The 27,966-nt window shown below is 44.4% G+C and overlaps 12 protein-coding genes across 12 annotated transcripts; 5 read left to right on the forward strand and 7 right to left on the reverse strand. All coding sequences in view use genetic code 12, as the record gives it.

Moving 5' to 3' along the window:
• Positions 1-735: 735 nt before the first annotated feature.
• On the forward strand, positions 736-1,206 carry CXQ85_003397 (uncharacterized protein; the record flags this gene model as incomplete). The annotated part of the gene is made up of 1 exon (XM_025487043.1): positions 736-1,206. The coding sequence occupies one exon, from the start codon at positions 736-738 to the stop codon at positions 1,204-1,206; it is 471 nt and encodes a 156-aa protein (XP_025340491.1).
• A 272-nt stretch (positions 1,207-1,478) lies between these two features.
• Positions 1,479-2,174, forward strand: CXQ85_003398 (uncharacterized protein; the record flags this gene model as incomplete). The annotated part of the gene is made up of 1 exon (XM_025487044.1): positions 1,479-2,174. The coding sequence occupies one exon, from the start codon at positions 1,479-1,481 to the stop codon at positions 2,172-2,174; it is 696 nt and encodes a 231-aa protein (XP_025340492.1).
• A 31-nt stretch (positions 2,175-2,205) lies between these two features.
• Positions 2,206-3,378, reverse strand: CXQ85_003399 (glucose-induced degradation complex subunit; the record flags this gene model as incomplete). Its single annotated transcript, XM_025487045.1, has 1 exon — positions 2,206-3,378. One exon carries the CDS (start codon positions 3,376-3,378, stop codon positions 2,206-2,208), a length of 1,173 nt encoding a protein of 390 aa, XP_025340493.1.
• Positions 3,379-3,504: 126 nt separating this feature from the next.
• Positions 3,505-5,997, reverse strand: CWH41 (Cwh41p; the record flags this gene model as incomplete). Its single annotated transcript, XM_025487046.1, has 1 exon — positions 3,505-5,997. The coding sequence occupies one exon, from the start codon at positions 5,995-5,997 to the stop codon at positions 3,505-3,507; it is 2,493 nt and encodes an 830-aa protein (XP_025340494.1).
• An 878-nt stretch (positions 5,998-6,875) lies between these two features.
• On the forward strand, positions 6,876-9,191 carry CXQ85_003401 (uncharacterized protein; the record flags this gene model as incomplete). Its single annotated transcript, XM_025487047.1, has 1 exon — positions 6,876-9,191. The coding sequence occupies one exon, from the start codon at positions 6,876-6,878 to the stop codon at positions 9,189-9,191; it is 2,316 nt and encodes a 771-aa protein (XP_025340495.1).
• Positions 9,192-9,263: 72 nt separating this feature from the next.
• TRP5 (tryptophan synthase) lies at positions 9,264-11,368 on the reverse strand (the record flags this gene model as incomplete). The annotated part of the gene is made up of 2 exons (XM_025487048.1): positions 9,264-10,555; positions 10,582-11,368. The coding sequence occupies 2 exons, from the start codon at positions 11,366-11,368 to the stop codon at positions 9,264-9,266; spliced, it is 2,079 nt and encodes a 692-aa protein (XP_025340496.1).
• Positions 11,369-12,215: 847 nt separating this feature from the next.
• Positions 12,216-12,596, reverse strand: MED3 (Med3p; the record flags this gene model as incomplete). Its single annotated transcript, XM_025487049.1, has 1 exon — positions 12,216-12,596. The coding sequence occupies one exon, from the start codon at positions 12,594-12,596 to the stop codon at positions 12,216-12,218; it is 381 nt and encodes a 126-aa protein (XP_025340497.1).
• Positions 12,597-12,720: 124 nt separating this feature from the next.
• On the reverse strand, positions 12,721-13,494 carry CXQ85_003404 (uncharacterized protein; the record flags this gene model as incomplete). The annotated part of the gene is made up of 1 exon (XM_025487050.1): positions 12,721-13,494. One exon carries the CDS (start codon positions 13,492-13,494, stop codon positions 12,721-12,723), a length of 774 nt encoding a protein of 257 aa, XP_025340498.1.
• A 51-nt stretch (positions 13,495-13,545) lies between these two features.
• Positions 13,546-14,997, reverse strand: CXQ85_003405 (uncharacterized protein; the record flags this gene model as incomplete). Its single annotated transcript, XM_025487051.1, has 1 exon — positions 13,546-14,997. The coding sequence occupies one exon, from the start codon at positions 14,995-14,997 to the stop codon at positions 13,546-13,548; it is 1,452 nt and encodes a 483-aa protein (XP_025340499.1).
• Positions 14,998-16,165: 1,168 nt separating this feature from the next.
• Positions 16,166-16,702, forward strand: CXQ85_003406 (uncharacterized protein; the record flags this gene model as incomplete). The annotated part of the gene is made up of 1 exon (XM_025487052.1): positions 16,166-16,702. One exon carries the CDS (start codon positions 16,166-16,168, stop codon positions 16,700-16,702), a length of 537 nt encoding a protein of 178 aa, XP_025340500.1.
• A 155-nt stretch (positions 16,703-16,857) lies between these two features.
• FMT1 (methionyl-tRNA formyltransferase) lies at positions 16,858-17,795 on the forward strand (the record flags this gene model as incomplete). The annotated part of the gene is made up of 2 exons (XM_025487053.1): positions 16,858-17,763; positions 17,793-17,795. The coding sequence occupies 2 exons, from the start codon at positions 16,858-16,860 to the stop codon at positions 17,793-17,795; spliced, it is 909 nt and encodes a 302-aa protein (XP_025340501.1).
• Positions 17,796-17,876: 81 nt separating this feature from the next.
• VPS13 (membrane morphogenesis protein) lies at positions 17,877-27,235 on the reverse strand (the record flags this gene model as incomplete). The annotated part of the gene is made up of 2 exons (XM_025487054.1): positions 17,877-20,086; positions 20,128-27,235. The coding sequence occupies 2 exons, from the start codon at positions 27,233-27,235 to the stop codon at positions 17,877-17,879; spliced, it is 9,318 nt and encodes a 3,105-aa protein (XP_025340502.1).
• Between the last annotated feature and the right edge of the window lie 731 nt (positions 27,236-27,966).

Raw genomic sequence — 27,966 nt, forward strand, 5'->3', positions numbered from 1 at the left:
GCTTGTGATTGTCGGTAATGCACGTGAAGCAAACGTCTCTGATCGGCATTCTAAGCGTAGTACCACCCAAAGTGGTATTGAAGTTGGAAGTTTAATCAGGTCTTTTTCAGGCTGACTCGGTTTCTTGGTGTCCAAATGTGTTGCTTTGACGCATCCAACTTGAGACAACTGGACGTGACCGCTGGGGAGACCAAACCTTAAAGTGTAAACAGTTAGTACTCTTTTTATAAAAGTCTGTTTCTTTAATGGCATGATTTGCATTGCAACGGCTTCATGGGTGGGATTTGACGGTGGCTTGGTTGCTTAAAGCTGACCTATAACGGTGCTGTGGTTGGAGGTGCCGCATTTTGCAGTCATTCGTGGAAGTTCAATCACAACTAGGGTACCACTTTGTGAAGCATGCCCGAGAAGCTCCGAACGTGGCTTATACGGTGAATGTGTTCTCAGGTGAATTAGCTGTTTTTTCGCTGGGATGTATACCCATTGGATGTACTGTGAGTGGGAGGACGCCGAGTAGGAGGTCGATACTTGCCTCTCCAACACCCGACAGCCACCAAACAAGTACACCAAAAGATTTAGAGTCCCACAATTCCATAACTCTATTCATAAATGCCTATATCACCTTCCCTGGCCCGTTCTTCAATGATCCCCCTGGTGTGTTAGTGTCTGGCCTGTACAAAGACTCATCCATCCAGCGCTATCAGCACCAAACCACATTCTCCTTCTTCTCTAACCATGGGCATCTGTTTTTCATGCCTTATAGGCCTGGATGAAAATGACGATAACGAAAGACAATCATTACTCGGGAACCACCAGCAATATGCTGACGAAAACTACCAGGAACAACTAATCAAGCAACAACAGAGGCAAAGTGAGCTCAACGGTATCGTCAGCGACCTCAATAACGACTTAATCGATGTATCCACGTTCGTATCGAATACTCAAGCCGCGGAGAACGAAGCAACCAGCCAAGAACCAGAAAACGAAATCCAATCGCCTGCTCTTTCAGCAGCTGCCAACTCCACCTCTGCTCCAGGCACTGCCCATGCATCACCCAGCGTTGTTCCAGTGTCATTGAGCAACGACAAGTCATTCCCCCACCTCCTTAGCATTGATGAAAAGAAAAAAATCTTGGAAGACTCCAAGCAGTATGCTGACCAGGTAGCACCTATCAAGGCGCCTGGGCCATTGTATGTGAAGTTCTAGGCAGACCCTATTGACATATTCTTTCAGGAACGGTGCATACAGAAAAGTCGGAAGGAACACTGAATAATACTTTGTTTTTAGTGTTTTCCCATCACAGCCTACAAGTTACCGTTTCTTTCCCGCCATACATTGGTTCCCTATGCTAGTCGTCGTTCTCGTATCTCGTTCCCAGGTACTGTGCGCGCTCCGAATCGGGTGCAATAATGAGACCATTTTTTGTTGGGAGTTTCTTCCCTTCTCGAACAACCACTCGCCTTCTCGCCTTCTCCCTGATGGCTGTCCAGATCCCGCTTGTCGATGATGCCACTGCTTTGGTCACGGCTTACGCTCGTGATTTCGACGACTGGTTCATGGCAATGATGCGCAGCCACTGGTTTCTTTCTGACCTCATACAAAACCCCATATCCCGCGTTATCTCGGAATCGCTTTTCGTTACGTTTATCGTTTTATTTACGTACGAGACGATATACTGGTCTGGAATCTACTTGGACTTGTGGGAATACCATGCGAAAGATATCTTTACGGAGGTGCCTATCCACTGTGCCCACGTTTACGTGCGTGTCAATATCGCTGACAAAGAGAACCTACCTGCCGTGAGGGAGTACTACGAGTTGAGACAGAGGTCGACCTATAATGTGTTGAACTGGAAGAAGCTCAATGAGTTGGGTCTTCTGATGTTTAAGTTGCGCCAGTTTGTCAAGTACCATTTTGAATTCAGCCCGGAAGACTTTGAAGGAAACCCGGAACCGGAGTTTGGCTCCAATATCGAGCACTTGCGCCAGAAAGTGCTTACTACGTTCTTTGCTTCGCCCCTTTACAGTCGTTTTGAATCGAAAAAACTAACAAAAGACGATGTGTTGATCTACAACAATAAGTCAGCTGAGGTTGGTTCAGAAAATGACAAAACCTACCTCAGTAAGATCCACATCGAAACAGGAAACGTTATTGATGCCATTGTGCTCGTCTAAATATTCATAATCAAAAAGAAAAAGTTACCGTTTAAAGCCATTTCTTATCGCTCTCGCTATGCCTCAGAGGTATTATCTTCTTCTCCACCAAAACTCTTTCCGTCATGACCCACAACTTAGCAATTGTTTCAAGCCGTGAGTCCAACAGACTTGGCTGTTCTTCTGCTGTCTTGTCTGCTGATGGTGCCAATACTGGGTCCTTTTCTGTAATGTCTTTGGGTATGATATCGTCGAGCTCATTGGAAACTTCGTTGGTATCTTCCATTTCCACATCTTCCTTAGGCCTAAGAGCAGGTGGAGGACCAAGGTTGGCCAACTTAGATGCATTGAAAGTAACCACCTCTTGTCTTCTGTACTGGAGAGAGTCCTGCTCTGCATTCTCCAAGTCCAAAATCACTCTGTTCACGACTTTATAGCAATCTGCACGAAGCGAAAGGTCAAATAGCTGCTTCAATTCCTCTGGCAAGTCACTCAGCTCTTGCACGGGTCTCTTAGGATCAAAATTAAAGCAAAGCAAACTCATGGTCATTTCAAGCTCCTTCAACAAGTCGTATGACTGTGTCACTTTACTGATCAAGTTCTTTCTCACGAACGTAAGGATATCATCCAAGAACTTCCTCTCAGCTGCAGCATCCTCCTTCTCCAAATGGCTCATTTGCAACTTGTGCGTTCTTATCATCTCAATCAAATTGAGTCTTAGTAGCTTAAAGAGCAAGAGGTTGTTTGAGTCAAGCACTGTGGGGAAGTGTGTACTGATGGCAGCAATTGCCTGTGTTATATCGCCTTTCAAGATCAAGTACTTAATCTCCTTTCTCTTCTCAATTGACGAAAACCCCTTGATCGTATCATGTTCACCAGTTTCCATAGCATGGTCGTCTGGTGAGCTACTCGTCACCTGTGAATCCAAGTACTTGTTCACTGCTTGGACAAACTCGTCAGAAGAAGACTTGGGCGTGTTGAGGAACTGTTTCGTATCGTTATCTTGCTGAGACCAAGGCTCTTCTTCGTGTTTCAACTCGATGTTCGCTTCTTTGGAGAAACTTAACGCTGCGTTGGGGAACCCTTCTTGGATGAAGTAGTTGAGGATCAACTTGTTGATTTTATGCCTGGGAATTTGGTCGTGGTACTGTTGTCGTTGAATATGCTCACGAGGAGGATGAAGAACATCTTTTTCCTTTTCTTGGTTGAAAGTGACGCCTGTCATTGGGAAAGAGTTGGGTGTATTCGGTGAGGAAAGTCCTAGTACTTCTCACTTAGAGGTGTATGCTGATAATCGTGCACAGTGCGCATCCAACTATGGCTGCAAAATGTCTTATTGCAAGCTATATATCTAAGTTAATTTTTCTGGCATTTCCATCATGAGTAAAATGGTGGATGTCCAGCCCAAGAAGTTTTTGGCTCCCTTGTTGTCTCCAGATTGGTCATCGTATGACTCCCAAACGAACCCGGTCTTCTCCCACTGGTCGAACACATTCTTGATAAGGTTCTTACGAAGATTGGAGTAAGCCAGCTCGATCTTCTTTTTGAGTTCCTTGCTAGCATGAGGCTTTGTGGCTTCATGGTAGTATTGTAAGTTTTCAAGCACCAAGTAGTTGATGTTGATCCAGACGGGTGCTCTCCAGTAGTTCTCACCAGTTCTATAGTGTTCGTCAGACTTGGAGAGAGATCTAATACCGTATTCGGACCAAAGTTCCTCAGGGTCGGTGATCTGGTCAACAACATGCTCGATCTTGTCCACGCTTTCAACTGGTATCATCTTAGTCAAGAATGGGAAGAGTGAAATGTATCCCTTGTGACAGACATGTACATTCTCATCATCGTCATCTACCGAGACATCACAGTAGGACTTATCCTTTTCAGACCAGTGGATTGCCTCGACGTTTGCAATGATATCATTCTCGATCTTAGTGTAATGCTGCTCATCATCCTTCAACTCGAGGACCTGGGCAATCATCTTGATAGATCTTGTCATCACGCCCATCCAGCACAATAGATCAACGTTGAGCTCAGCAACATCAAGTGGAAGAGCACGAGGATAGTCGTCAATTCCGGAAGCAAGACTATGGGTGACAGTTCTTCCCCTCCATCTGTATGCCTCGTAGTTATCGCCACGGTTGAACTCCTCCACTGATCCTTGTTGAGTTCTGCGGAACATTTCAAAGTGTGATTTGAGTTTAGGGTAGATTTGACGGGTATAGTCGGCAAGCAACTCTGGGTTGTTCAAGACAACTCTACCGATATTGGCCTTCACATCGCCTTCATCCAAATCAACCGTCTCTTCAACCTTAGTCTTCTGAGAGTTCTCAAGGAGGTATGTGAAAGCAAGCATTATTGTTGGTGGGTTGACGATAGCAGGACTTTGAACTTGGAATGCTTCTGGAACTCTAGATCTTGATTCTGCTCCCAAAATCTGTTCTCTGGCAATCCAGCCATCGTCGTCAATAAGGTTGAACCACGACTTGATGATCTCTAAAGCCAAGTCAGAATCATACTTCAAGAGTGGAAGAAGATGGAAACCTTCATCCCAGTAGAAGCCTCTTGGGAAGAATGGACGAGATGGAACAAGAGTAAACAATTCAAATGGGCCCTCAAGTTCACCCTTAAGTTTTGGCAACTCAGTACCATCTCCTTCCCCATCGGCAGAGAAATCTTCACTATCAAGCTTAGATTGTCTATCAACCAAATGGTCACCGTAGAAATACGAAAGGCCACCCAAGAGACCAGAGAGCATCTCTTGGCCAAACTCTTGTTGTTTATTCAGGAACTTCAGAAGCTGGAAGTTCTCCTTGAAGTTCTGGTTAACCTTCAGCAAAACCTCATCAATCTTGTTGTCAATATTACCAAAAGTAATTCTTTCAGTTGGTGGTGAAGCAACGTCAGAATAGACCACGTCGAATTCTGAAGCTCCTTCAAACACTTTCTGGATAAAGTGCAAATTACCCTCGTACTTGTTCATGTTACGAATGAGGTACACGACGTGTGGTGGGAATTTTTCAGAATCCTGTTCGTAGGTGCTAACGATCTCTTGTACCGACTCCTTCAAGAGAGTCATAAAGATAGCTCTCGATTGCCAAACTGAATGATTTGGAACACGCAAACTCAAGTGATGCGTTCTCTTAGAGTTGAGTTCCCTCAAAGTGCCCTTTGGAGGGTCTGGATGCTTGTTCTTGGTTCCGGAACCACCATCGTTGATCTTAATCTCGAACAAACCCAATTCTTCTGAGAAACCTGAAAGCTTGACAGTACCCTTGTATCCGTTTTCATCACGAGGAGTATCGAGTTTCAAGACTCCCTCGTTAGCTGTTTGGGAATCAATTCCCTTTCTCTCACCCTGGAGACCAGAGTACCAGACAAACGACGTCTTGACATTCTCGTGGCCCTTGTGAGGCACCAGTTTAACCTTCACGGCCCAATTGCGTCCGTTATCACTCTTCACAAAATCAATTGTGATATCAATATGACAATCGTTATCACTTATCACCTGTCTGCCACCCAAGCGTGGATCAAATTGCACCCAATTGGCCCTAGCCATATTGTCGCCCTGTTCATAGAAATCACGAGCAGCACTCACGCCCATCTGGCTATCAACATTGAACCACATAAGCCCAGACAATAGCGATTCTGGGATTCTCGGACGGATACCCAAGTAACGACCTGAGTTGTATGGGCCCCAAAGAAGCGAGTCGTGAGACACCTTCTCGTAGTCCTCGGGAGCTTCTTCAAAGGACTGGTCATTGAGGATATCGAACTTATCCTGCTCCCTGATCGAGAGGACCGTAGCAAAAAGAATAAATAGTAATGTACAGAGTCTGGTCAGAAGCATCGGTAGTTGGTTGTAACACTTGTCTGAGGTACTAAGTATATAGGCTGTGAGCGCACGTGATGCATTATGGTATTTAGGGCCCCATTTCCGAAACTGGGAAGTCAGTAAAGGAAGTTTCTGGAGCTTTCAAAATGTCCTTGAGTTATTGCCATGTTTGGTTTTTTTGTTCTGGCGTGATTATGGCGAAATATAGTAAGGCTGGCTATGAGTGCTTCAGCGCGGTAGCACTATACCTATGTCAATGTGAAATGTTTCCTTGAAGCACCTAATTGAAGTTTGAAGAATAAAACATGTCAAATTTTGAGGCCCTTTTACTAGCAAAGTTCCATTTCATGGGACCACTGACTGTTCTTTGTTTTTGTCACTGAGTATCTTCTGGATAGCCATATTTCGCAGCCATTTAATACACTGTATGGTAAATCACCCAGGAGGACTGAAAAATACAGTATAAATATATCTACTAGGCTTCATCCATATCCAGAAAGCCTTAGAAATCTAAATTTCACTTTCTTCGGCCCTTCTAGTTGACTTCTCCACGAGACCCATTTGCAGCCAAACCTCCATCTCATCGTACTGTACCTTACCGTGAATATACTACTACTCGGATCAACTACCTTCATTCCTAAACATATAGAAAAGTGCCTACAATGTGGCCAAGCAAACACCATATAGGTGTCCAGCTTGCCTATGGCGTTCAAGGAAACGGGATAGTGCTTCCTGAGGAAGGGCCATCCTCCCTGGAAGAGCTACCGTCCTTCCAACCCAAGATCCATTTTCCACGACTACGAGACCAAGGGCCCCATCTACGACCTATTAAGAACTCTTCATGGACTCTCCCGTCAACTACACTGAATGAAGATTCACTTGCTACTACTTCCATGTCCTGGTTCCGAAAGAAAGCCCATTCTACCATATATGCTCCAGATCTCATAACAGAGGCTTTGACAGTCGAGCTGGCCCCGATGAACGAGCTGTTTGCCTATGATCCTACTGAAGGTGATAAAATAATCCTGATAAATCTAGGTGTGGCCGCATATTCGGATCCGATCGTCATTGGCAACCGTAAAGTGTTCCCCAAAGTGAAGAATAATGTCTTGCACCTTAAAGGCCTAGCATACGTCTGTGGGGACAACAACACAAATTTGTGCGTCACTCCACTCCTACCGACGCTCAATAAAGCTACTAATTTAGATTCCAACGATACAAAAGAGCTACTTCTTCCTAATGCACCCAAAGAAACAAACAACTACGAATATTGCATATTTCCAACACCTGTGCTTCAGATCCAAGCATCTCCATTCTTTCCTATCATTGCCATTCGTTGCAGATCAACGATCCACTTTATTAAATTCCTGTGGCTGAACGATCCAGATGAAAAAGGTCCAACTCTTGAGACTCTTCCATGCATCATTGATGTACATGAATTGAGTGGCCATGAATTTGCTCATATCGAGTTTTCTTCTGATGATAAGCACTTATTTTCGATTATAGACGTCCGTGGTAATTTTGCTGTGTGGTCTCTACGTCATGATTCTGTCTGGACAACAGAATTGAGATACACGTCCGTTCCTTCAAACCAAGAAAAGTCATCCATCCCACTCACCATCGCTAACTCGGAAGACTTATCAGCCTGGAAAAAAATTTGCTGGGACACACAATCGAGTTCTCTCATTGCATTTAGTCGAAAAGAAGCGACAATATTTAAGCTTTCCGAGGGAAGGCCCAACTCGAGTCAAAAACTAATAACGTCGGATCTGTGGGCCAACATCTGGGATTTTAAAAGCTTCCTGAAGTATGCTCTTCTTTTAACTTCGAGGGAGTTGATCTTCCTTGAATCCGAGAAAGAAGCACCATTCAAGAGACTCCTCTCTTGGAAGCATTTCCTAGACGACGAAGATCCATCATTTAGGCTACATGTCTGCGAGGCTAAAAGGGAAGAGCTTTTCATTTGCTCTGTCTTTTCACAAAACACGCCTATGGCCATGATTTATACATTGGGCTTCAACCAAGGGCGGCCTGCTCTCTTGTGTGATCCGTACTTCATCAGGACTAGTGAAGACTGTCTGACTTTCTTCTTTGACAGCATAAGGTACAATGTTGATGACGATATGACGTTCTTTCAAGTTCAATCAACAGGTTCAGGGTTACATTATAGTAGCCTTCATGGCTCGGAATCCCTTGAATTGGCATTAACCGAAAAGGCAACTCGTTCTGCCTCAACATTGGAAACTGAACCAACAAAAGACATTTTCAACATGATCTCTATCGCAGAAGCTACCAATGCATTTCATTCCTTTTCTACTTCTGAACGAATGACACATGAAAATGAGGAAATAAGGGAAGATGACAATGCAGATGGGCCGACTCTGGTACAACTCGTTCAAAACTATGCTTTTAGGCTTGGTAATGATATAAAAAAGCGTCTTCGGATTGAAGAGGAGCTCCCTAGTGAACACGGGACTCAAGATTCTGATGAAGTAAGCAGTAATGGTTCAGCAAAAGTGCCAGACGTTTACATCCCGAGTTTCACGCCATTTGCCGCTGTTGCTGATTGTGTGCCTCTTACCATCGACGACATGGAAGAGTTTGACTCGATGGTCGATCAACTAAGTGATTTCTACAACAGCTGTGGTATTGAGGTACAAAAGAATGTTAAGCAAGCTCTTAAAAGCTTATCCCTCGAAAGTGAACCATCTGTGCAACAGCTTAAAGAAGCGTTGGATAACGTTTATACTGATCATCCCAACAATGGCCAAGCTGCTATGATCTTAGCCAACAGTCTTTTCAAGGTCTCGAATGAGGATATTGAAACCCGTCTTCAAAACTTGTATCGTGAAGAGGTCAAGAAATGTGATCCAGAATTAACGTCAATGTTTGATGATTGGGATATACAGTTTCCTAGAGAAAGGGCCAAATCTGCTCCACCAACAGTGGATACAAAGAAGAGAGGACTTCTACATCGTGCACTCACTCAAAACTCACAGCATATGTCACAAGCGACATCACAGCTACCACAGCCTTCTCAAGCATTCCCAGACAGCTCTCAAGAACTTCCTGAACCATCTCTGTCACAGGCTATCTCAAGATCTCAGAAGAAGCTGGATGTACCCAAGCGGCAGTCCCAGACACTCAAAAGGCCAGGCTCACAGAGCACAAGTCAACGAAAAAAGAAGAAGAAGGGTGGATTTGCATAACTTATTTATAGCATTTGTATTATACATTATAGATAATCATTAATTTTTTTTCTTGATTTGAGACCTTCCCACTTACTTGGAAGGATCGTCCTCGAATCTCAAATCCCAACCGATCTTCTCACCCAAAACAGGCAAGGCTTTAGCCACACTCTGAACGTCCTTATCACCTCTACCGGAGACATTGATAATGATGTGCTGGTCCTTGGACATAGTCTTAGCAAGCTGGACAGCACCATACACAGCGTGAGAAGACTCTAAGGCAGGAATGATACCTTCCAATTGAGACAACAATCTGAAGCCCTCCAATGCTTGAGCGTCCGTGGCAGCGACGAAATCGGCACGGCCAGAGTTCTTCCAGTATGCCAACTCAGGTCCAACACCAGGGTAGTCCAAACCAGCAGACACGGAGTGGGTGTCGTGAACTTGACCGTCAGAGTCTTGCAAGACGTAAGTTCTGACACCGTGGAAAACACCTGGAATACCAGCAGTCAAGGTAGCAGAGTGACGCTCAGTATCCAAACCGTCACCACCAGCTTCAACACCGACCATTCTGACGGATGTGTCATTCTCGAATGGAGAGAACATACCAGTAGCGTTAGAACCACCACCGACACATGCAACAACAGCATCAGGCAAACGGCCTTCGTTCAACTCCTTGAATTGTTCCTTGGCTTCTCTACCAATGACACTCTGGAAAGTTCTCACAAGAGTAGGGTAAGGGTGAGGACCAATGGCAGAGCCGACGACGTAGTGGGTAGACTCCAAGTTGGAAACCCAGTATCTGAAAGCTTCAGAGGTGGCATCTCTAAGGGTTTGCGTACCGTTGGTAACGGCGACACACTTAGCACCCAAGATACGCATTCTGAAAACGTTAAGAGCTTGACGCTTGACATCCTCAGCACCCATGAAGACGCAACACTCCAAACCGAACTTGGCACAAGCAGTAGCTGTAGCCACACCGTGCTGACCAGCACCGGTCTCGGCAATGATTCTCTTCTTACCCAATCTCTTGGCGATAAGAACCTGAGCCAAAGCGTTGTTAATCTTGTGAGAACCGGTGTGGTTCAAGTCCTCTCTCTTTAACCAGATTTGAGCACCACCAGCGTGTTCAGTCAATCTGTCAGCCTTGTGTAGACTGGAAGGTCTGCCAATGTAAGAGTACAAAGATCTGAACTCCTCCCAGAAACCTGGGTCAGCGACAGCAGACTCGAAACCTCTCTCCAATTCAGCCAAACAAGTGTGCAAAGCCTCTGGCACATATTGACCACCAAAGTCACCGAATCTAGGGTTGTACTTGTGCTCCTCTTCCAAAAGAGGTCTTGGAGCATTGATTTCAGATGGGGCAGCGTATGGCTTGAAGTCAGCTGGGCAGTACCGTTGTAGTCCTCACCCAAGATGGAACGCACGTACTTGTAAGCAATCTCACCTCTCTCACCTGGCTTAGAGTCACCCAAAAGAGTGATGATCTTAGAACCAATGACGACACCGTCAGCGGCAGCACCGACAGTCAAGAAATGCTCTCTAGTGCTGACACCGAAACCAACAGCCAATGGAGTGTCACCAGCGAATTTCCTCACACGGCCACACAACTCAGAAATGCTCAGAGAGACTTCCTGGGTGGCACCAGTGGTTCCCATACGAGAAACAACGTAGATGAAAGAGTCCGCAATGCCACCCAAGACTTCCAAACGGGCATCGCTGGTGGCTGGGGCAACCAAAGGAACGTAACTCATACCATACTTGGAGCAGGTAGTTCTGAACTTGATAGCTTCTTCTGGAGGCAAGTCGACGACAATGTAACCGTTAGCACCTGCCTTAGCAGAATCCTCGACCATCTGGTCCTCGCCGTACTTCATGATAGGATTGTAGTAGCCCATCAAGATGATTGGAACAGTAACACCTTCCTTTCTAGCCTGAGCAACCATTTCCAAACATTTTGGAACAGTCATACCGTTCAGCAAAGCGACAGTGTTAGCGGCCTGGATAGTTGGACCGTCAGCAATAGGGTCAGAGAATGGAACACCCAATTCAATGATGTCGACACCACCTTTCTGCATTCCCTTCAAGATAGGAATGGTGTCTTCCACGCTTGGGTAACCAGCAGTGATGAAGTTCACCAAGGCATTTCTGCCTTCTTTTTTGCATCTGGCGAAAGTTTCTTTCAATAAAGCAGACATTGTGTGGGGCTAGATTGGCAGGTCTGAGATTGAAAAATCAAGAATGAGCTTCTACCTTTTCGAGCGCAGCACCAAAGCTTTATATACACAATCGTTATCAGATCCAATGAGTCAGTTCAGGGTAACCCTCTAGGCTAATGTGGGGGAGCCAAAAATTAAGGTTGCAAAAAATAGCATAAATTCGATTATTTTGGTAATTGGGGTTTTGATGAATTCCAGAATGTCCAATTTCGTGGATTTTGAGGGTTTCGACATCCCGCAAAAGAAAACCTGATAAGGCACAAAGTAGTCTAGTAAGCGTATGTGCGATGACCGTAGACCGTACCACGACCGTCTTCGGTCCATTTGTCGAAAAATGAAAAATCAATAGAACCTGTAGAAGTGATGGAAACGAAGTAAGTTAGGTTGATCGTCCAGGTAAAAGGAATGTTTCTTCGGTAGAAGCCATAGAATTACAGGCCTCGTTTGACAGAGTGCGTTGACGTAAGGACGCTGGAATGTGGACCTAAGATAATATCCATCTTCAAGAAAAGGAAAACAAATGCATTAGTTTGAGTGATTTGACATTCTGATGCCAAAATACAACGTCTGTTCTCATCCATAGCCTCAATGATACAGTGGAATAGTCAAGGGTTACAGCCCATTCGACAAGCTTCTGGAAGCTTTTCCACGAAACGTAATAGCATCAAAGAATTTGGTTAAACCAACTTCAATAGCTTAAGAAGCAGTTTCTTCATTATTACTTTCATGGTCGTTGAAGGAATCTTCAAAGCTTTAAAAACACCATCAACCAGCATCGTCTAACAACTTGTATAGTACAACATCCAAGAAAGCTTCGTAAATCACTTTATTTCTTCTTTTGTCCGTTCTTTTGTGGCAGAACACCTTGTTTTTTAGCTGGCAGCCCGTTAGCTTTGGGATTCGTCTCGGGTTCCTGCCCAAGCTTGATTTGAGATAAGTTTATTATAGGAAGAAGACGGTTATAACGAACACAATACTCCTTGATGGTGTTTTGCACTTGCGTAAGACGCTGCTGAAGAGCATCCTGGTACTCTTGTTGGCTGTGTTTCTCGGGAATCGTTGCTAGCTGCTTTAGGAATAAGGACATGTCGTTTCTGAGAATGTTGACCTCAGCTTTAAGCCGCTCAAGCTCATCGTATATGGCCTTGCTATCTATTTTACCACTTGCAATGTCATCGATTTTTATTGGCCCAGTCAACTCGTTCATGTTCAATGGTTGTTTGATGATGAGTGTGAGAGGTGAGGAGAAGATCTATGTGGTGATTAATCGCGAATATGGAAACTCGCACGGCCCGAGACCGCCTTGGTGTATTGTGCAATTTTAATAATATCTATTTTCTTCTTCGAAGTGTGACTGTGCTTCCTTCAATGGTCCAGCCGGTATTGTATTTGTCGATGAACTGTTCAACATCTCCATCGACCATTAGGTGAGCCATGTCGTTCACGGCCATGGTAAAGTACAGTATGGTTAAGCATGCCGCCATGTGGCGCATCATTTTCGGAAGACCTAGCTTCATTACGTTTTTCCGGGCTGGGTCTTTTTCTCTTTCGAAGAATTGTATCCATTTGTAATAATCTTCGAGGTCCCACGACTCAAGAACGGCGTACAATGGGTCCTGCCTTGTAAAATGCCTAAAGAAGAGCAGCCATGCTCGGCCGCTGTCGTTGTTGCAGTGGGAAATGTGGAGGATGATCACCTGTGCAATCTGCTTGATTTCGTCTTTGGTTAGCAAATGCTTCTCTCGTAGAAGGAACTGTCCGCATGGGACGTATGCTTGGTACCTTCCAATACTTGAGCTGAACTCGAAGGAAAACATGTACACTGACTTTGTGAACTCGTCAGGTTTGTGCTGAAGCATCGCTTCTCGAAGTTTTCTTAGGGAATCTAGTATAAGGTCAGGCTTTTCTCTGTCCATCTTCTTGATCTTGTCAAAGTATGAACGACGGGCGCTCTCATCCTTCTGTAGTTTGTTCTCTTCGCCTCTGGAAACGTAACCGTATTCTTCTTGCTTGGGTTTCTCAAATCTAGCTTTCCGCTCCTTCAACTTTTCATCCTCAGACTTATTTCTTCGATTGGGCGGAACATACTTCTTCTTCTCTGACATTAAGAAATGTAGTATGAGTAGTCGCGCTGGTTAAGAAGTGCGTTTCGCGCCTCACTGTTTTTCAGACTTGAGGCCGAGAACACCCTTCCTCTTATCGTAGAGAGACCGGCTTGCCAAGTACCGTTCGCCAAAATTAAAGATTGAAATGATTAGAATGGCAAAAACGCTGACTCCAAGTGTAAGTTTGTAGACTTGTCTATAGCAGCCGTTGCCGAGAGTGCAAACGGTGATACCGAGCTCAGACATGGATGAATGTCTGTCGTAGACCTTACCAAAGTGATTAGTGAAGAAGAACGATGGTACGATAGGCGACATACCGACAAGACCCCAGTTGCCTGAGAAGTTTTCCATGCCAAAGACATCACCTACGATAATTGGCATGATGCAGAAAGTGAAACCGTAGAAAAAGCCTGAAAGCATAGAAGCCCATTCCAAATGGTGTGGCTGGGTGATACTCAATCCCATGATTTGGGTGATCACAAGGCCTAATCCAGGAATGAAAAGAAGCCATCCGCGTGGTTTCCGGAAACTTTGGCTGATGATGTCACCCAAAATACCGGCCAGAAGTCTCCCGACGCAATTTGCAACCGATAAAAGACCAACCTGAACTTGCTGTTCCTGTTGAATCACCACTTCCATGGGGACATATTCAACAGAAGTGTCAACTGGAGTGGTAAAAGTGTTTGTAACTAACGCCTTGACCATGTAACCGACAGTGTAGATGTACATCTGTCCCAAGGAAGCAAAGGCACCTGTAGCAATGAAAAGAAGCCAGAATCTTGGGCTTCGAAGCAAGTCGAACCCGGATGCCTCGGTATTATGGTGAAGGCCATGGTACTGAATGGGTTCTGGCTCGAGTTTCTGGCCAATTGTAGTCATTTGGATGATTTCTGAGTTGCTTGCAGCGTGTCTCTTTGGTTGGATGTTCCTTATGTCACAGAGCATCAATTGAGGCGAACAGATTGCAAGAATGACTCCCACAGAAACGATAAGGAACCAGAGAAACCCCGAAGTGTCACCGGGATAATACACCGAGGCAATGACCGAGTAGAACATGGCCAGCAAGCCATATAATGCCAAGGGAAGGGAAGTAGCCACGCCACGGATATTAGGGAACGAAACGGCACAACATTTAAGACACGCTGAATTGATAAACGTAGATCCAAGCCCAACAATGAAAAGCAAAAAACACAGGTAGCTTAAGTTCGACATTGCCGAGGCAAACTGGCGTCTAAGGCCATAGTAGCCAAGACAAATAGACAAGCCACCAATGGCAAGCGAAACAGTGTAACCCTTACGATCAACAACCAAGCCAGCCACAGGACCCGTTACAGCAACACCCAAAGACCCGAAAAGCGCTATCAAAGACAGATCAGTGGCGGAGTACAGAAGTCTCTGGGCCAACTGCGGGCTATATGACGAGTATAGGTATAAGGTTCCACATATGAGGCCCAAGAAAGTGCATGAAAGAAGGGTAAGTGACTTTGTGATGGTGGAGGGCATATTTTCAAAGATTAGTGATTAGCAAGGTTTATCGTGGAAACCAGCACTTGGACATCGAGTACACGGGTGGTAGTTGAAGGGATCAAAACTTGGAAAGTCGCAGTGGAAAACGCTGTGTGTTACTATGTCGAGGTGAAGTCGCGTGGAGGAGCGCGAGAAGCGAATAGACAATAAAGGGAGGGAGAAAGCCTCAACTGGGTGCCAAATATAGCAACAAACAAGGAAACCGAGGGGGTTTGAAGAGAGGAGAAAACTTAAGTTTTCAATTTCTTTAGAGGTCTTTTGCCTTTTCTTTTTGACCAGTTTTGGGGTTTTTGCTTGGGCTTCTTGGGGGCCCTTGGTGGTCTGGAGTTGCAGCCGTGGATCGCGCGGGTCGTAAATCTCAGGAACCGTCTGATGGTGTCGTGCGGTGTGAAGAAAACAGGCAATGGGTCAGAAGAGGGCTATGTGATTGGGAGGATAGTGAAGGGTTTTTGGTGGAAGTTCTTAGGAATTTGTGGGCTTTATATAGTTGGTTTTTGGGGGTGGTAGGTTGGTTGTTTGGGGACTTTTCAAACCTTGTTCGAGGCGGATTCTTCCTCCAAACTCTAAACCGCCTCGCTTGGTCCATTCTTCTTTAAAGTGCACACTAGCACTGGGTCCATAACTCAGAGGCTGTGACACGTCCAAGGTATGTTAGTATTTGATGAAAATGGGAGGATTCATGAAAATTTTGGGTGCTAGAGTTTATGGTTAGTGGGTTGGACCGTGAAGGTGGTTGTTAAACCTGTGAAGTGTACTCTGGCCATACTCAACCACATACTACATTAGAGATGACCCGGTAGTTCGTGTTGCCGGAGTGTACTTATTAGATATCCCATTGGGCCTAAATGCTGTCCTTTGAATGGCTATGGGTGGAGCTTACTATACGCTCTGTGGACCAACCATGGTACATGTCGCCATCAGTATTTCGAGTCCCCAGTCCCCAACTCCTATCTACACTTTACGACTTCAATAAAAACCCTAGTCGTTCAAAACCAGCCAAAATTCTCTTTTTATATTACAATACCTGGAGCCCCTACGGGCCTACCCTCTCACTATCCAACTGCCTCTCCAGATTTCGCAGCCATTCTTTTTGCAACCATTCTGCTCCTACAACACTTACTCCCTCCACCCACATGTCATACCCATGCCAGTCTTGACCTACGATACAAAAAGCCAACAAATTGAAGTCATCAATGACCCGTTACCTTCTGCCGTCGTGGAAGAAACTTTACAAGAAGCTGGTAGGTTGCTAGTGTTGATATTGGCTGTCTTCTATATCCTTCTTATCTTTCTCGCCGCTGCTGCTGTGGGAATTGGCTTATATATCTTGATTGATAAGCTTGTCTACAATAGATATCGTTCAAAAGAAAAGCGGAACCGAGAGAGAAACAACCGGCCTCCTCCACCTTCACAGGATCGACGAGTTCGAGTAAGTCGCTGGTTCTATAAACCGTACAGCTCAGCAGAAACCGTGGAAGTTGACACTGATAAAGCTTACCAGCTAATGGAAGCAGAAGAGCTTCAGTACCCGGAAAGGGTACATTTGAAGTATGGTCAACCTGGTGCACTTACTGAAAGACTCACCTACGTTGATTCAGATGAAGAAGCCACACCCTACCCTATCTTCCCTCAACAAGAAGGTTACGTTGCACAATATGTGACCGACGAGTCTCCCGATTGATTTATATATAGGTTAAAGCTGTCGTGCCTTCAATTAAGGCTGTCCATCGCCTTCCTTCTCCACTATGGACCACTACATACTTTTTCGCAGCCATTCCTACACCTCTGTAGATTTATCAACCACCAACGATTAACTGGTCCCACTGGTACCCCTTCATGACACTTCCTCCTCCTCTACGAATTGCCTTTTTTGGCTCAGACAAGTTCAGCGTTGCTTCGCTACGAAGGCTATATGATATCCATCAGCAAAAACCCTCCATTATATCATCTTTGAAAGTCATCACTCGCTCTATCAAACCGACGGGAAGGAAGCTCAAAAAACTAGTGGATGTCCCAATTGGCGAATACGCTCTGCAGAACGGTATACATACGTTTAGAGCAGACTCGCTGGAACAGATTCTAGGTGTTTTAGATCACGAAAAGTTCGATTTGGCAGTGGCCGTTTCTTATGGTAAACTCATCCCAGGCGCGTTCATCAATGCCATGAAGTATGGTGGTCTCAATGTTCATCCGTCATTGTTGCCAATGTATCGAGGCTCTTCTCCAATTCAATATGCATTGAAGGATGACTTGAAGGAAACAGGCGTATCACTTCAGACCTTACACCCAACAAAGTTCGACCATGGCTTGATTCTTCTGCAATCTGAAGCTGTTCCAATTGAGGATAACGACAACTTTGTAAGCCTAAGTGAACGGTTGAGTGGTGTGGGTGCAGAATTGCTTGCTTCAGCTATCACCAATGGTATCTACCTAGATCCTAAACCAATTGACTCGGGGCATACGCCATCGCTAGCACCCAAGATATCTTCTGCAGAATCCCAAGTTGATTGGAATCTCTCCTCCAGGCAAATAAAGCGCTTGAATGATGCTCTTGGCCCTATTCATTCGTACAAGGAGGTTGATATAATGAAGAAGAAGGAGAGAATACATGAACTTCAAAAGGTTATTCTTGACGATATCGAAATTTCTACAAACGACTTCGGCCTCAAAGAGCCTGGTGAATTCAAATATGATGCTCCTACTGCTTCAATTGCCATCCGTACAATTGGTGGGTCTATAATCGTTAGAAAGCTCAAATTCCAATTTTGCAGTGACGAGGATCCCAAGACTTTCATCCAGAGACTTACAAAAAGAGCAGGTCAAACACCGAATCAATTTATTTTTAAACAACTTACTCACTGAATAACTTTTGCATGCTCGTTGAATTTATCAACGGCAACCCGAAGCCTTCCATATAAGAACTCTCTGTTCTTCTTCTCGGAAATTGGGATAAATGGACCTTCCTTTGTCTTTAGCTTAATAGAAATACCCGTTGGCTCCAAAGAAATAGCCTTGACTTGGTCGAAGTTTGTCACCCAAACCACCTTCAATGAATCGATCGAGAAGAGTATAATCCGCTTAAAAGTAATCACAACTGACTTCTCTTCGCCGGCAAGAAGCAAATGGGCCAAGTACGTCTCATTAAAGAAGCGACCACCGTCGATAGACTTAAGCCAGAACTGGCCTTGAGCTTCTCTCTGCGAGTATGGACGAATGACTTCATCGTAGGAGACATGGCGTGGAAGACGGACCTTCTCTAATCCATCGGCATCAAACACTGTTGTTGTGTTCCTGATTCCCTCTCCGACATTAGATGCAAGATCGAAGAAACCAATAGCTGTCTTTGTAGGGAGACCAACAACACCCTTACCAAGACCCTTAAAGAAACCATTGGCGCCTCCTTTAGCAGCGCCCTCGGCTGGAGCAGTAGCGATACCTGTTACACCAGATGAAATAGACTCAAAGAACGAATTAGCACCGGAAGAAAAGCCATACAATGCGTGCTTTGGTTTGTTTCTGCGCTGGTTGAGTCTTCTTCTCTCTTGGAACGATTTATCCATAGTAGCGACAGATAAACCCTTTGCAAGCGAGCCAGTAACCTTAGCGAAAGAGTCGGAGAATCCAAACACGGACTTCTTGAGGAAACTAAGTCCACCCTTTGCAATGCCAATACCCAACTCTTGTGGACGGTCGTTGATAATGAAACCTTGATAAGGTTCATAAAAGATATCAAGAACACCAGAAGAAATGTTATTGAACAACCCAACTGGGTTACCAAGGAAATCTGCTGAGCCCAAAATCTTGTGCAACTGGTAAAAGAACGATTGACCGTAATGCTTCTGTACAGATTCAAGCAAAATGGGAATAGGCACTCTGATGTTTTCAATGAACAATGCGTTCAACTTAATTGGTGCATCATTAATATTGCCAATAGCCATTGTAAGAACATTAACGAAGAACATAATGGTGTTCTGGGACGAAGTCCTGTCCTCGGCATTAACTCTTTCGGTTCTGACGAAAGACAAGTGAGACAAGGTTGGCTGCAAATGCAAGGCCTCGAAATAAATATCACTAGCATCAGACAATTTCGTGGGCTCCGGAATTTCAAGATTCGTGTCGCAAAGTTTGTCTTCGACAAGCGCATTCCAGCTTGCACCTGGGAACTTAGAGAAATCTAGCAAGGCAAAAAGGAAATCTTCGTCAAGCTCCATCGTCATTTCCTGAAGAAGCACTGTAGCATACTTGATGAACACCACACCATGAGAATCATCCTTTACCTTACAGATGGAACCAGAGAAGGATGGATGGCTGTTCATCTCCTTTCCTGATTTTGGAACGACGGTAGGGTAAAGGATAATAGGGAAGATTCCTCCGTAAAGCTGATTGTCAATCTGGACCCACTTCAACTTCATACTCAAATTCTGATACAAATCAGATTCATTGTATCTGAGCTCAAGGCCTCTCAAGGTTATGTAGCATAATTCTTGAGAGCGGGTGTTGATCAAAGAAATACCCAAACCCTCAAAGCGTGTCAAGATCTTGGTGTGGTAATTGTCGTCCACTTCATCAACCTCAAACTGTTGCTTCGATGTGTTAGCCGTTGAGCTCGTCTCAGTCTTTCTCAACTTGTACAAACTCATGCCAGGGTCATAGTCAGAGATGACCAATGATTGGGTAGGTCCATCAGCAACAACATTGAGATCCAAGATATTCTGTGAATCTCTTTCAGTAGCTGGCAACCTGAAAGGTTTAAGGTTACCAATTTCGGCCAAGTTAACTGCTCTTTCACGTCCACGGGCTCTAATGATCAACTCCTTGACAACAGCATTAGGATAGTCGTACGCATATGGCATGACACTCTTTGCTGGAACCTTGTAGTAAACCGGTTTGTAGACTGTATCCCGCTTCACAACCTCACCATTCAGATCAACGTTCGGGTTGGCCTGGTAAATGTAAAGCTCGTGGTCTGTGAAATTTCTGATGGAATATGGCCAATTGTTGTGGGCACTTTCCACCTGGATAAAGATTGTAGCATCCTCAGTCAACACGTTAACCTTCAAAGAGACTGGCCTTGTCCTTCTTTTTGTAACTTTAAGAAGATTTGACCCACATCGTCAATGGCAAACGGAGATGACCATCCCTTTCCACCCTGGTCGAACTTCAACATAATGCTCTTATTCTCAACTTTATGAAGAGAGTAAAGAGGTACCAGCTGTCCCGGGTCAAGCAGAAGCTGCTTCGTTGATCCATTTTCAACAAGTGAGAGAGGCTCGGAAATAGCGTTTTTAATGACGTAACGAGGAGAGAAAGTCACGACCTTTGTGAGCTTGTATTTTCCTTCACCTTCTCCAATAGAAACGCCAAAGTTCATCTCAGTTTGTTTGTGATTCAATTGCACCAGCATACCCAAACTTTGACCAATAGCATCAAAACTTACTGGAGCTGAAAGGACCGAGTCAGCTAATTTAACAAGAGCTCTGTTCAGTCTTTCCCCGTCTCTATCGAAGGAAAACATGTGAGGTATGTTTTCTTGCAAACTGGAAGACTCCATAACATTGGAACGACTGGCCTTGTCCACCACGGTTAAGTTCTGGCCTGTTCTGTTCAACAAAACGTATGGACTGAACACTGCCACCTTCAAATTCGTCTTAACATCGTCCTTTGGATAGTGCATCTTCAATCTCACATTTCTGCCCGAATCACCTCTGGTGTTGATGAGCGATTCACGTTTGAATTCACTCTTTTTGGTGGAGTTGATAATGGCAAACTCCGACTTGCCAAATCCACACTCGAGCGGCTCAATACTGAGTAAAAGTAATGCATTTAATGTGACAACATGGACAAACGTGCTTTGCCCTTTCTTAACAGAGCCGCTCCAGTCCTTTTTGCTGCTTTTATCATACAACCTGAAGTTGAAATCGAATGGTAGCAAGTTCTCGATTTCAAGTGGCGCAGAGATAACAAGCGTGAAATGAGGGTACACTCTGGCTAGAGGCTCTTCCTCGTCATACTTGACTTCAGCTTGATAATAGAAGACGGATGTCTGGCCCGTTCCAACTGAAGAGCATGAAAGAGCAGTGCCTTGCTTCATAAGATCCTTCCACTCCAAAGTCTCGTTAGACCAGTTGAACTTTGTTTCAAGGTGTGGCTTGATCTTTATCTTGCCAGAGAACACAGCATCAATCGGAAGCGACTTCGTTTGATTGGGCTCAATAAGTATTTCAGAGTCAATATTCTGGTTCTCTTCAGTCACTCTTATAGTAATGCCTGAATCCGAGTCATTTTGAACCTTAACTGTTGAGCGCAAAACAATCGTCTTAACATTATCATCACCTAGGATCACTTCAGCAGCAAGTCTGCTGTGAACACCATCAACTGGAGGTCTAAGCATGAATATTTGCTCTCCAACACCTGCAGCGTTGATCTTTCTAACCTTTTCATAGGAAGAGCCGAGAATCTTCAAGCCAAGGACATCTTGGTCACTGTCAGTATCCAACTTCTCACGAATCACTCTCCAGTCCTCAAAAGCCCAAGGGATCTTTTGACTGTTCTTCAAAACAGTCGAATCCTTCCTCAGCTCTTCGTCACGATCGGTCCAGACCTCTAAATCGTATCCAGTCTCATTAAGGATCGTGTAAGGAGTCACTTCTTCTCGAGACTTAAGATCGATGTCAGGATTAATTGCAGAAAACACTTGGGAAAGCAAAGCGACAGATCTGGATGAGACAGTAATTTGGGCCATGCTTCTGGAAACAACGTCAATCATAATAGTAGGCTTGGGATCCATGGCCTTAGATGCATAGACAGATACAGGCCAGGGCTCAACGAGAGGCTCCCATGTCGACTTAGCGTAGTTGTAGATGTTCACGTAAGGCTCAAGGTGACATTCAGCGCTCAATTCCGTAGACCAATTCAAGACTTTAGTTTCGAAGGCGTTGATGTTGGCATCAATAACAGGCAATTCATGAATATCACCAATAAGTACAAATCTGGCACCACCAAAGGAAGCATTGAACTCCTCCCCCTTCACAATTACTTCAGTAGTCATCGAACGCTTTCTACGCTTTGCTGAATCCCTGGAGAAGCCAGAGACAACACTCGGAGCGTACTGCGATAAGCGGCGTTTGAAATCATCGGTAATACTATGATCCGGCTCGGTATTAGCATTGAGATCTTTACCCATAGCCTCTGCGTAAAGCTCATTTGCCCTGTTTGCTATTCTCAAGCCTAGACGGACTTCTCTCAATGAAAGTCTAACAAGTAAAGGATCAATTGAAAGCTGAATGTTTGTCAAAAATGACGTCGCCGTCGAACCTCTTCCATCTAATGCAAAAGAGACGGAGAAGTCATCAATAATACGAAGCCTCCGCTCAAAGTCATCCATCCTCGAAACAAACATTCCAATGCTGTCTGCAGCCAAAGAAACGATGTTCTGGCTGGTTATAAGCATTTGCTCTACCTTGAACACAATTGCTTCAGAATCCTCCTGGGTAGAATCAGCAAGAAGTAACACAGAAGGTTTAGTAATATTGACCGAAAAGCCCAATGTGGAAGCAAATGTCTCCGCGACTTCTGCTTCTTCTTCTTCAGCTTTATGGAGGCGCCCATCAATAGATTCATCTTCAGAATCAAACTCATCATCCATGTCGAAAGTTGGCTGAACAGAGTCGACCTGTAGACCCTTGTTGGCGAAGGCTTGCAAGCCGAAAAGGAAGTCTAAGGCTAAGATAACTTGCGGTTCCTCGATTGTCAACATCACCGTAGTAGCTTTCTTGTCATTAACTCCAGTCGATCCAGTAGATGCATTCAATTTGAACTGATTCCTCTCATCCTGCAAAGGTGGGATGACTTCGGGGAATTTGTTTGAAGTGTGGGATCTAACGTCACTAATAGTGAATGCATTAACCGTAAGGTCTGAGGTGAAATTATCGTCATCCTTCATGAAGAACAGCGCTTTAAAGTCTTTGATGGCTAACAAAGCAAGCTTTCTTGAGTCAAAGGAAGCCACATCATGCGTGTTATGATAAAGCAGCAACGAAATTTTTGGGATCTCCAAAGCAATATCAAACTTAACATGATCAGGAGAATTCTGGCTTGCTGTGCTAGCTGGCTTTGGCTCTGAAACTTCCGGTGCAGATTTATCAGATTGCTGCTTCTGTCTGATTAAAGACGAGTCGTGTGCCATTAATGCATTGGCATTCTCTGCATCAGCCTCAATCTTATCCATGGAGTCCTCATCGTCTGATGCCATAAAGACAGCACTAATCTTGTTCTGCAAGTTATACAAATAGTTGAGCTGGAGTTCAGATAAATGGAAGTCAAGCTCTGGTAAGCTTCCGTTGACCTTAAAAGTAGGCTTATCCTCGTGGAAGTCCTCAAGATAATCAATCAGGAAACCAATATCCAATGCATCGACCATCTGACTCTCTTGGATAACCTCATCGAGATGAAACTTTGAAGTTACTTTGGTGTTTCTGAGGCCGGCATTCATCACGTTGTATAACAAATCACCCCTTGGCTCGAAATCGTTGTGAAGGTAAAGTTCACCAAGTTCCGCCACTATGACATCATAATCGTCAGCAGCGCTACCAATAAGCTTAGGCAAACGTACCGTAGGTGCCCTGACAAGAATATTCATCTTCATCTTATTGGAGGCGTCAATTTGGTTAGCTTGGTTGATAGCCGCGTCACGAGCCTTATCATAAATGGCCTTCATCTGCGCAAACTTGTTGAGATAATTAAAGATCTTTCCAAAGGCATCCTCGGCAAAGTTGATAGTAGAAGAACCGGTGATAAACTCAATATAACTATCATATGGTTCCTTATTGGTAGTTGGATCGTAAGTCTTGTACGTGAATTCGGCTAGGTTGTCGCCTTCGATGTTAATCAAATTGCGGAAGATGGAGTCTCTTGGCGAGCCCTCGTTTGATTCGTCATGTAAAGACAAGGCACCTAACGAACCGCTAACCTCAAGCGCCTCTGGAAGGACAAATACCTTCACGTTCGCCGTACTCAATTGCAAGGTTGCCAATTTAAGATCATCTTCGTTAAGGACGACAATGATACTATCAAGATTGACCTTCACGTTTATCTTTTGAGGAGCAATGCGGTCATCATTGTAATCATTGTGCTTCAATGTGTCGGCAGGGGTTTCTTCAGCATTAGGATCGGTGAACGTATTCAACATAAAGTTGAGGATACTCAAGTATGACATACGTGAGACAACACACTTTACGGCAGACATGTCAACAATAATATCCAAGTCAAACACTTCGATGTCATTCCCGTTGAACTCGACAATCCTCTGAGTCCTGGTAAGATCAAGCTTGAAAAGTTCTTTGTTCTTACGCACCACTGCTTCGCTTTCGGTAAAGTTTCTCGAAGACATCAACTTCTCGAACTCAGGAACACCAGATTTTTCTATGTGATCAATAATGTCAACGTCAATCAAGGTCAAGTCAAGATGCATATCATAATCAGTCTTGTAGAAAGAAAGTTCAAGTGTGTCGCCGACAAGATCGAGGAAAGGTTCGGCCTCGAGGGTGACAGCATTAGTACATCTCGACAATGACAAGTTAACTCGGGTGATTGTGAAATCCATCTCAACCATATGCTGGGGGTTCTCTGGCTTCTTAGCATCTCTGAGAGCCACGGCAGATTCTTCGACATCTTCGAGCTTGTACTGTTCTTCTTTTTGACCAAAGGCATGGAAAACACTGTTATCGTCACCCTCGTTGGCAGCTAAATCAGGTATAACGACGTCTATAAGTTTCATGATAGTCTTATACTGGAAGTCATTGAGGGCAACGTCAATTTCGGGAATCTCACCTCCAAGCTTGAATCTAGCCAAATTAGTAGCTTCTGGGATGATAGAGACGCCCAAATTGAGTCGTATGTCTAAATTATTAAGCATAACAGCTGACTGCTTTGACTTCTCTGTGTGAAGCTGCTCCATGGTATCCTTAATCGTGGAACCCACAAGAAACTGGGCATCTTGAAGATGAAGATTGAACTGATCATACATGAGAGTCTTGAGCTTACTCCAATCCTCATTGCTATAACTCTCTTTGGACTTGATATCCTCAATAGTCGCTTTGTCAACCAAATCACTCGTGACGCTCAAATGACCAGCGTCTAGGATAGCGACCGGTGATTTCCAGCTAGTTGGGTCAAGAGGCATAATGACCAAAGGTGCTTGGAGGTCAAGCTTGACATTGATAGTCTTGTGTTCCTCCAAAGCATACTGAAGACCCAATCTTGTCTGTTCCGTGATACCCTCCATAGTTGCCTCTGCAGCATTCATGATAGCACCAATAGTATCAAGATGGATCTTCGGGGGCTTAAAGAATCGGATGATTTCTTCAATGAAAAATGCGTTATAGAAAATTGTCATCGAATTCAACTTTGCAAGAAGAACAGAATCAGCACTTCCATCCAACGGGTTGTTCTCAAAAGAGACTCTGAAGAATGGGTCACTCTTTTGAGAGCTCACAGATGAAGAGGCGTCATGGAACTCTTCCACCGAAGAATGAAGACCTGAATGGACGTGCTTGACGCTGACAATGTGCTTGTACAACGTTTTCGAAGTTCCATCCTCTACCTTAAGCTCTTGCAATTGGAAATTGGCCAAGAAAGAATCTGGCCTCTGGTAGATCTGAGTCCTGCAACCCTCTACCATGACTTCTGCCAAACTTGGGCCATGTTTGACTGGCTTCAAAGAAATACCTGCTTTCTTAATAGTCATGAAGATTTCAACTGTGACTCTATCGCGTGGAATATTGACTGCGTCGCTGAGAGTGTCATCTTCGTTAAAATCAATGGTTTCATAAAGAGCCTTTCTTTGCTCGTCAGTCAAAGTGAGATTCAAGCCACCCTCTGATTTGGGTGCCTCGATGGTTTCCTGGCTCTTGTTACCATACCACCACGAAGAAATCCAGCCGCCGCTTGATGCTGGTTGGGGAGTGGAAGGAGGAGCCGACAACTTCTCTTTCCTGATCTCACTTCTGGCGAGGGATCTATAAAATCTGATATCCTCATAAGGAAGGTCCCATTCTAACTTTTCGAACATTGTTTGGTCCAGAGCATTAAGTGGCTTCTTAAGAACCTTATTCTTCCACAAGCTGATATATTTCTTTCTTTGGTCCCTTCTCTTTTTGAAGTGATCCCAACTCCATCTATAGTTCTTTTCGTGGATCTCACCGAGAATACTCTTGGCGGTGTACCTAAACCATTGCTTTGGATCCTCTTCCACAGAAACCCGTGGTCTATATTTACGGAATTTCCATGTCTTTTGGTACCAGTGAAGCTTGGAAGCAGTCCACAAGATGTCCCGATACTGACTACTATCGAACTCAATGCCAAACTCCTCGAAAAAAAGCTCTGTAGTTACATGTGGATGTGTTTCTGTGGCACCAGTCTTGTGGACAGTAAGTCTTCCTTCTCCAGAAACAGGTTTAAGAAGGTACTGTTTCTCTGATCTCGTCCCAAGAGACGATCTAAGCGCATCAAGCACATCATCAGGCGATCCAGAAAAGATTGAAGGACTCTCTGTATTCATATAGCACGAGAAGTTTTTAAGCATAAGTAGCTTTCTCGTAAGGCTTTGTGTGATGGAAATGAAGCTGGCCTTCCAGTTTTCGTCTGTAGACACAGCAGACAATTCGTCAAGAGTGAGACCTAAGGCATAAGGAGAATCAGTCAAAACACCCTCATCTTCGTAACGGACATGGATATTCTTAATGGTTACCTGTAAGTTATCGACGATCTTGGTAACCAAGCTCTCAGTGAAAGATTCATTTGAAGCTTGAGCATCGCCGTCTTTACTAGCATTCAAGTTGGCAGTAATTGCACTCTGTAAGGCTTCTAAATCCTGAAGCTTCTCTTGTTTAAGCTTCTGTTCTCTAGTGGCATCTTCATCAGCGTCAAAGTCAGTGATGATGATCGGGGACGCTAGAAGGTAGACGTCTTCTATAACAACCTTAACTGGCTTTCCCTTTAAATTAGACCATGGAATCAGCAAGGTGAGTTCACCCAAATGGCCAAATTTGACGTCCACAGGCAATTTAAACTTATCTAAGGATTCCTTCTTAAGTCTCAAGTTCTTGAGTCGGACATCACCAGACCAGATTCCGATGTTAAGTTGCTTCGTATCGAAGTTCTCAATGTATGAGCCCAAGAAACGGTTCAACAATGTCGCCACAACGGATTCAAACATCTTCTAGGTGAATTGATGGAGACAGTAATGAACTTTCAAAATAAACTATGGAACACTTCAGTGGTAAGCAATCTACCGATACAAGGCGTGTATACAATGCCAAACAAAAGCATCCTACTATTTAAAGAAACCCATTCAGGAACATAAAAAAAGGGATACCCATGAATAAACTAGGGCCAATTTATGTCAATTTCTACAATAAATACCCTCCAGCTACTCAATTCTTTCCTTCTTCTTACGTTCTCTGCCCCTCTAGCTCCACCCATACATGCACGCGGGTTAAAGATGCAGCACCATAAGACATCCCCCAAGTGACAACCTTCACTGCAAGGTTACATTGAACAATCTTCTAAATTCGCCAATTCGCCAATAGAAGACATCCCCTTTCCTGTTTCTCCTTTTTTTTTCTATAAAGGCACCTACACAAAGTACTCCGCACAGCCATGATCAGTTGACCTAGTGCGGTAGCAGAATGTGTGGTATATCTAAACACCGTCTCATGGTGCAACAGGAGACTATGCAAACTTTAAATGGAAAGAATGTGGCTGTTTTGTTGGGTCGGCATACCCAGGGGGGTAAAGGGAAGATTTATAAGGTTTTGGAGAAGAAAAGAATGGTTTTTGTATTTTTTATGGTGTTTTGAAACTTTTGTAAATTACTGTGGGTTCCATCTGTAAGTTGCGTATTTCTTGTCGTAGGCTACTTTTCGCAGCCAATTGCCAGGGACATCC

Source organism: Candidozyma haemuli (assembly GCF_002926055.2).
Source record: "Candidozyma haemuli strain B11899 chromosome Unknown E_2014730914, whole genome shotgun sequence".
In the NCBI taxonomy this organism is placed as follows: Eukaryota; Fungi; Ascomycota; class Pichiomycetes; order Serinales; family Metschnikowiaceae; genus Candidozyma; species Candidozyma haemuli.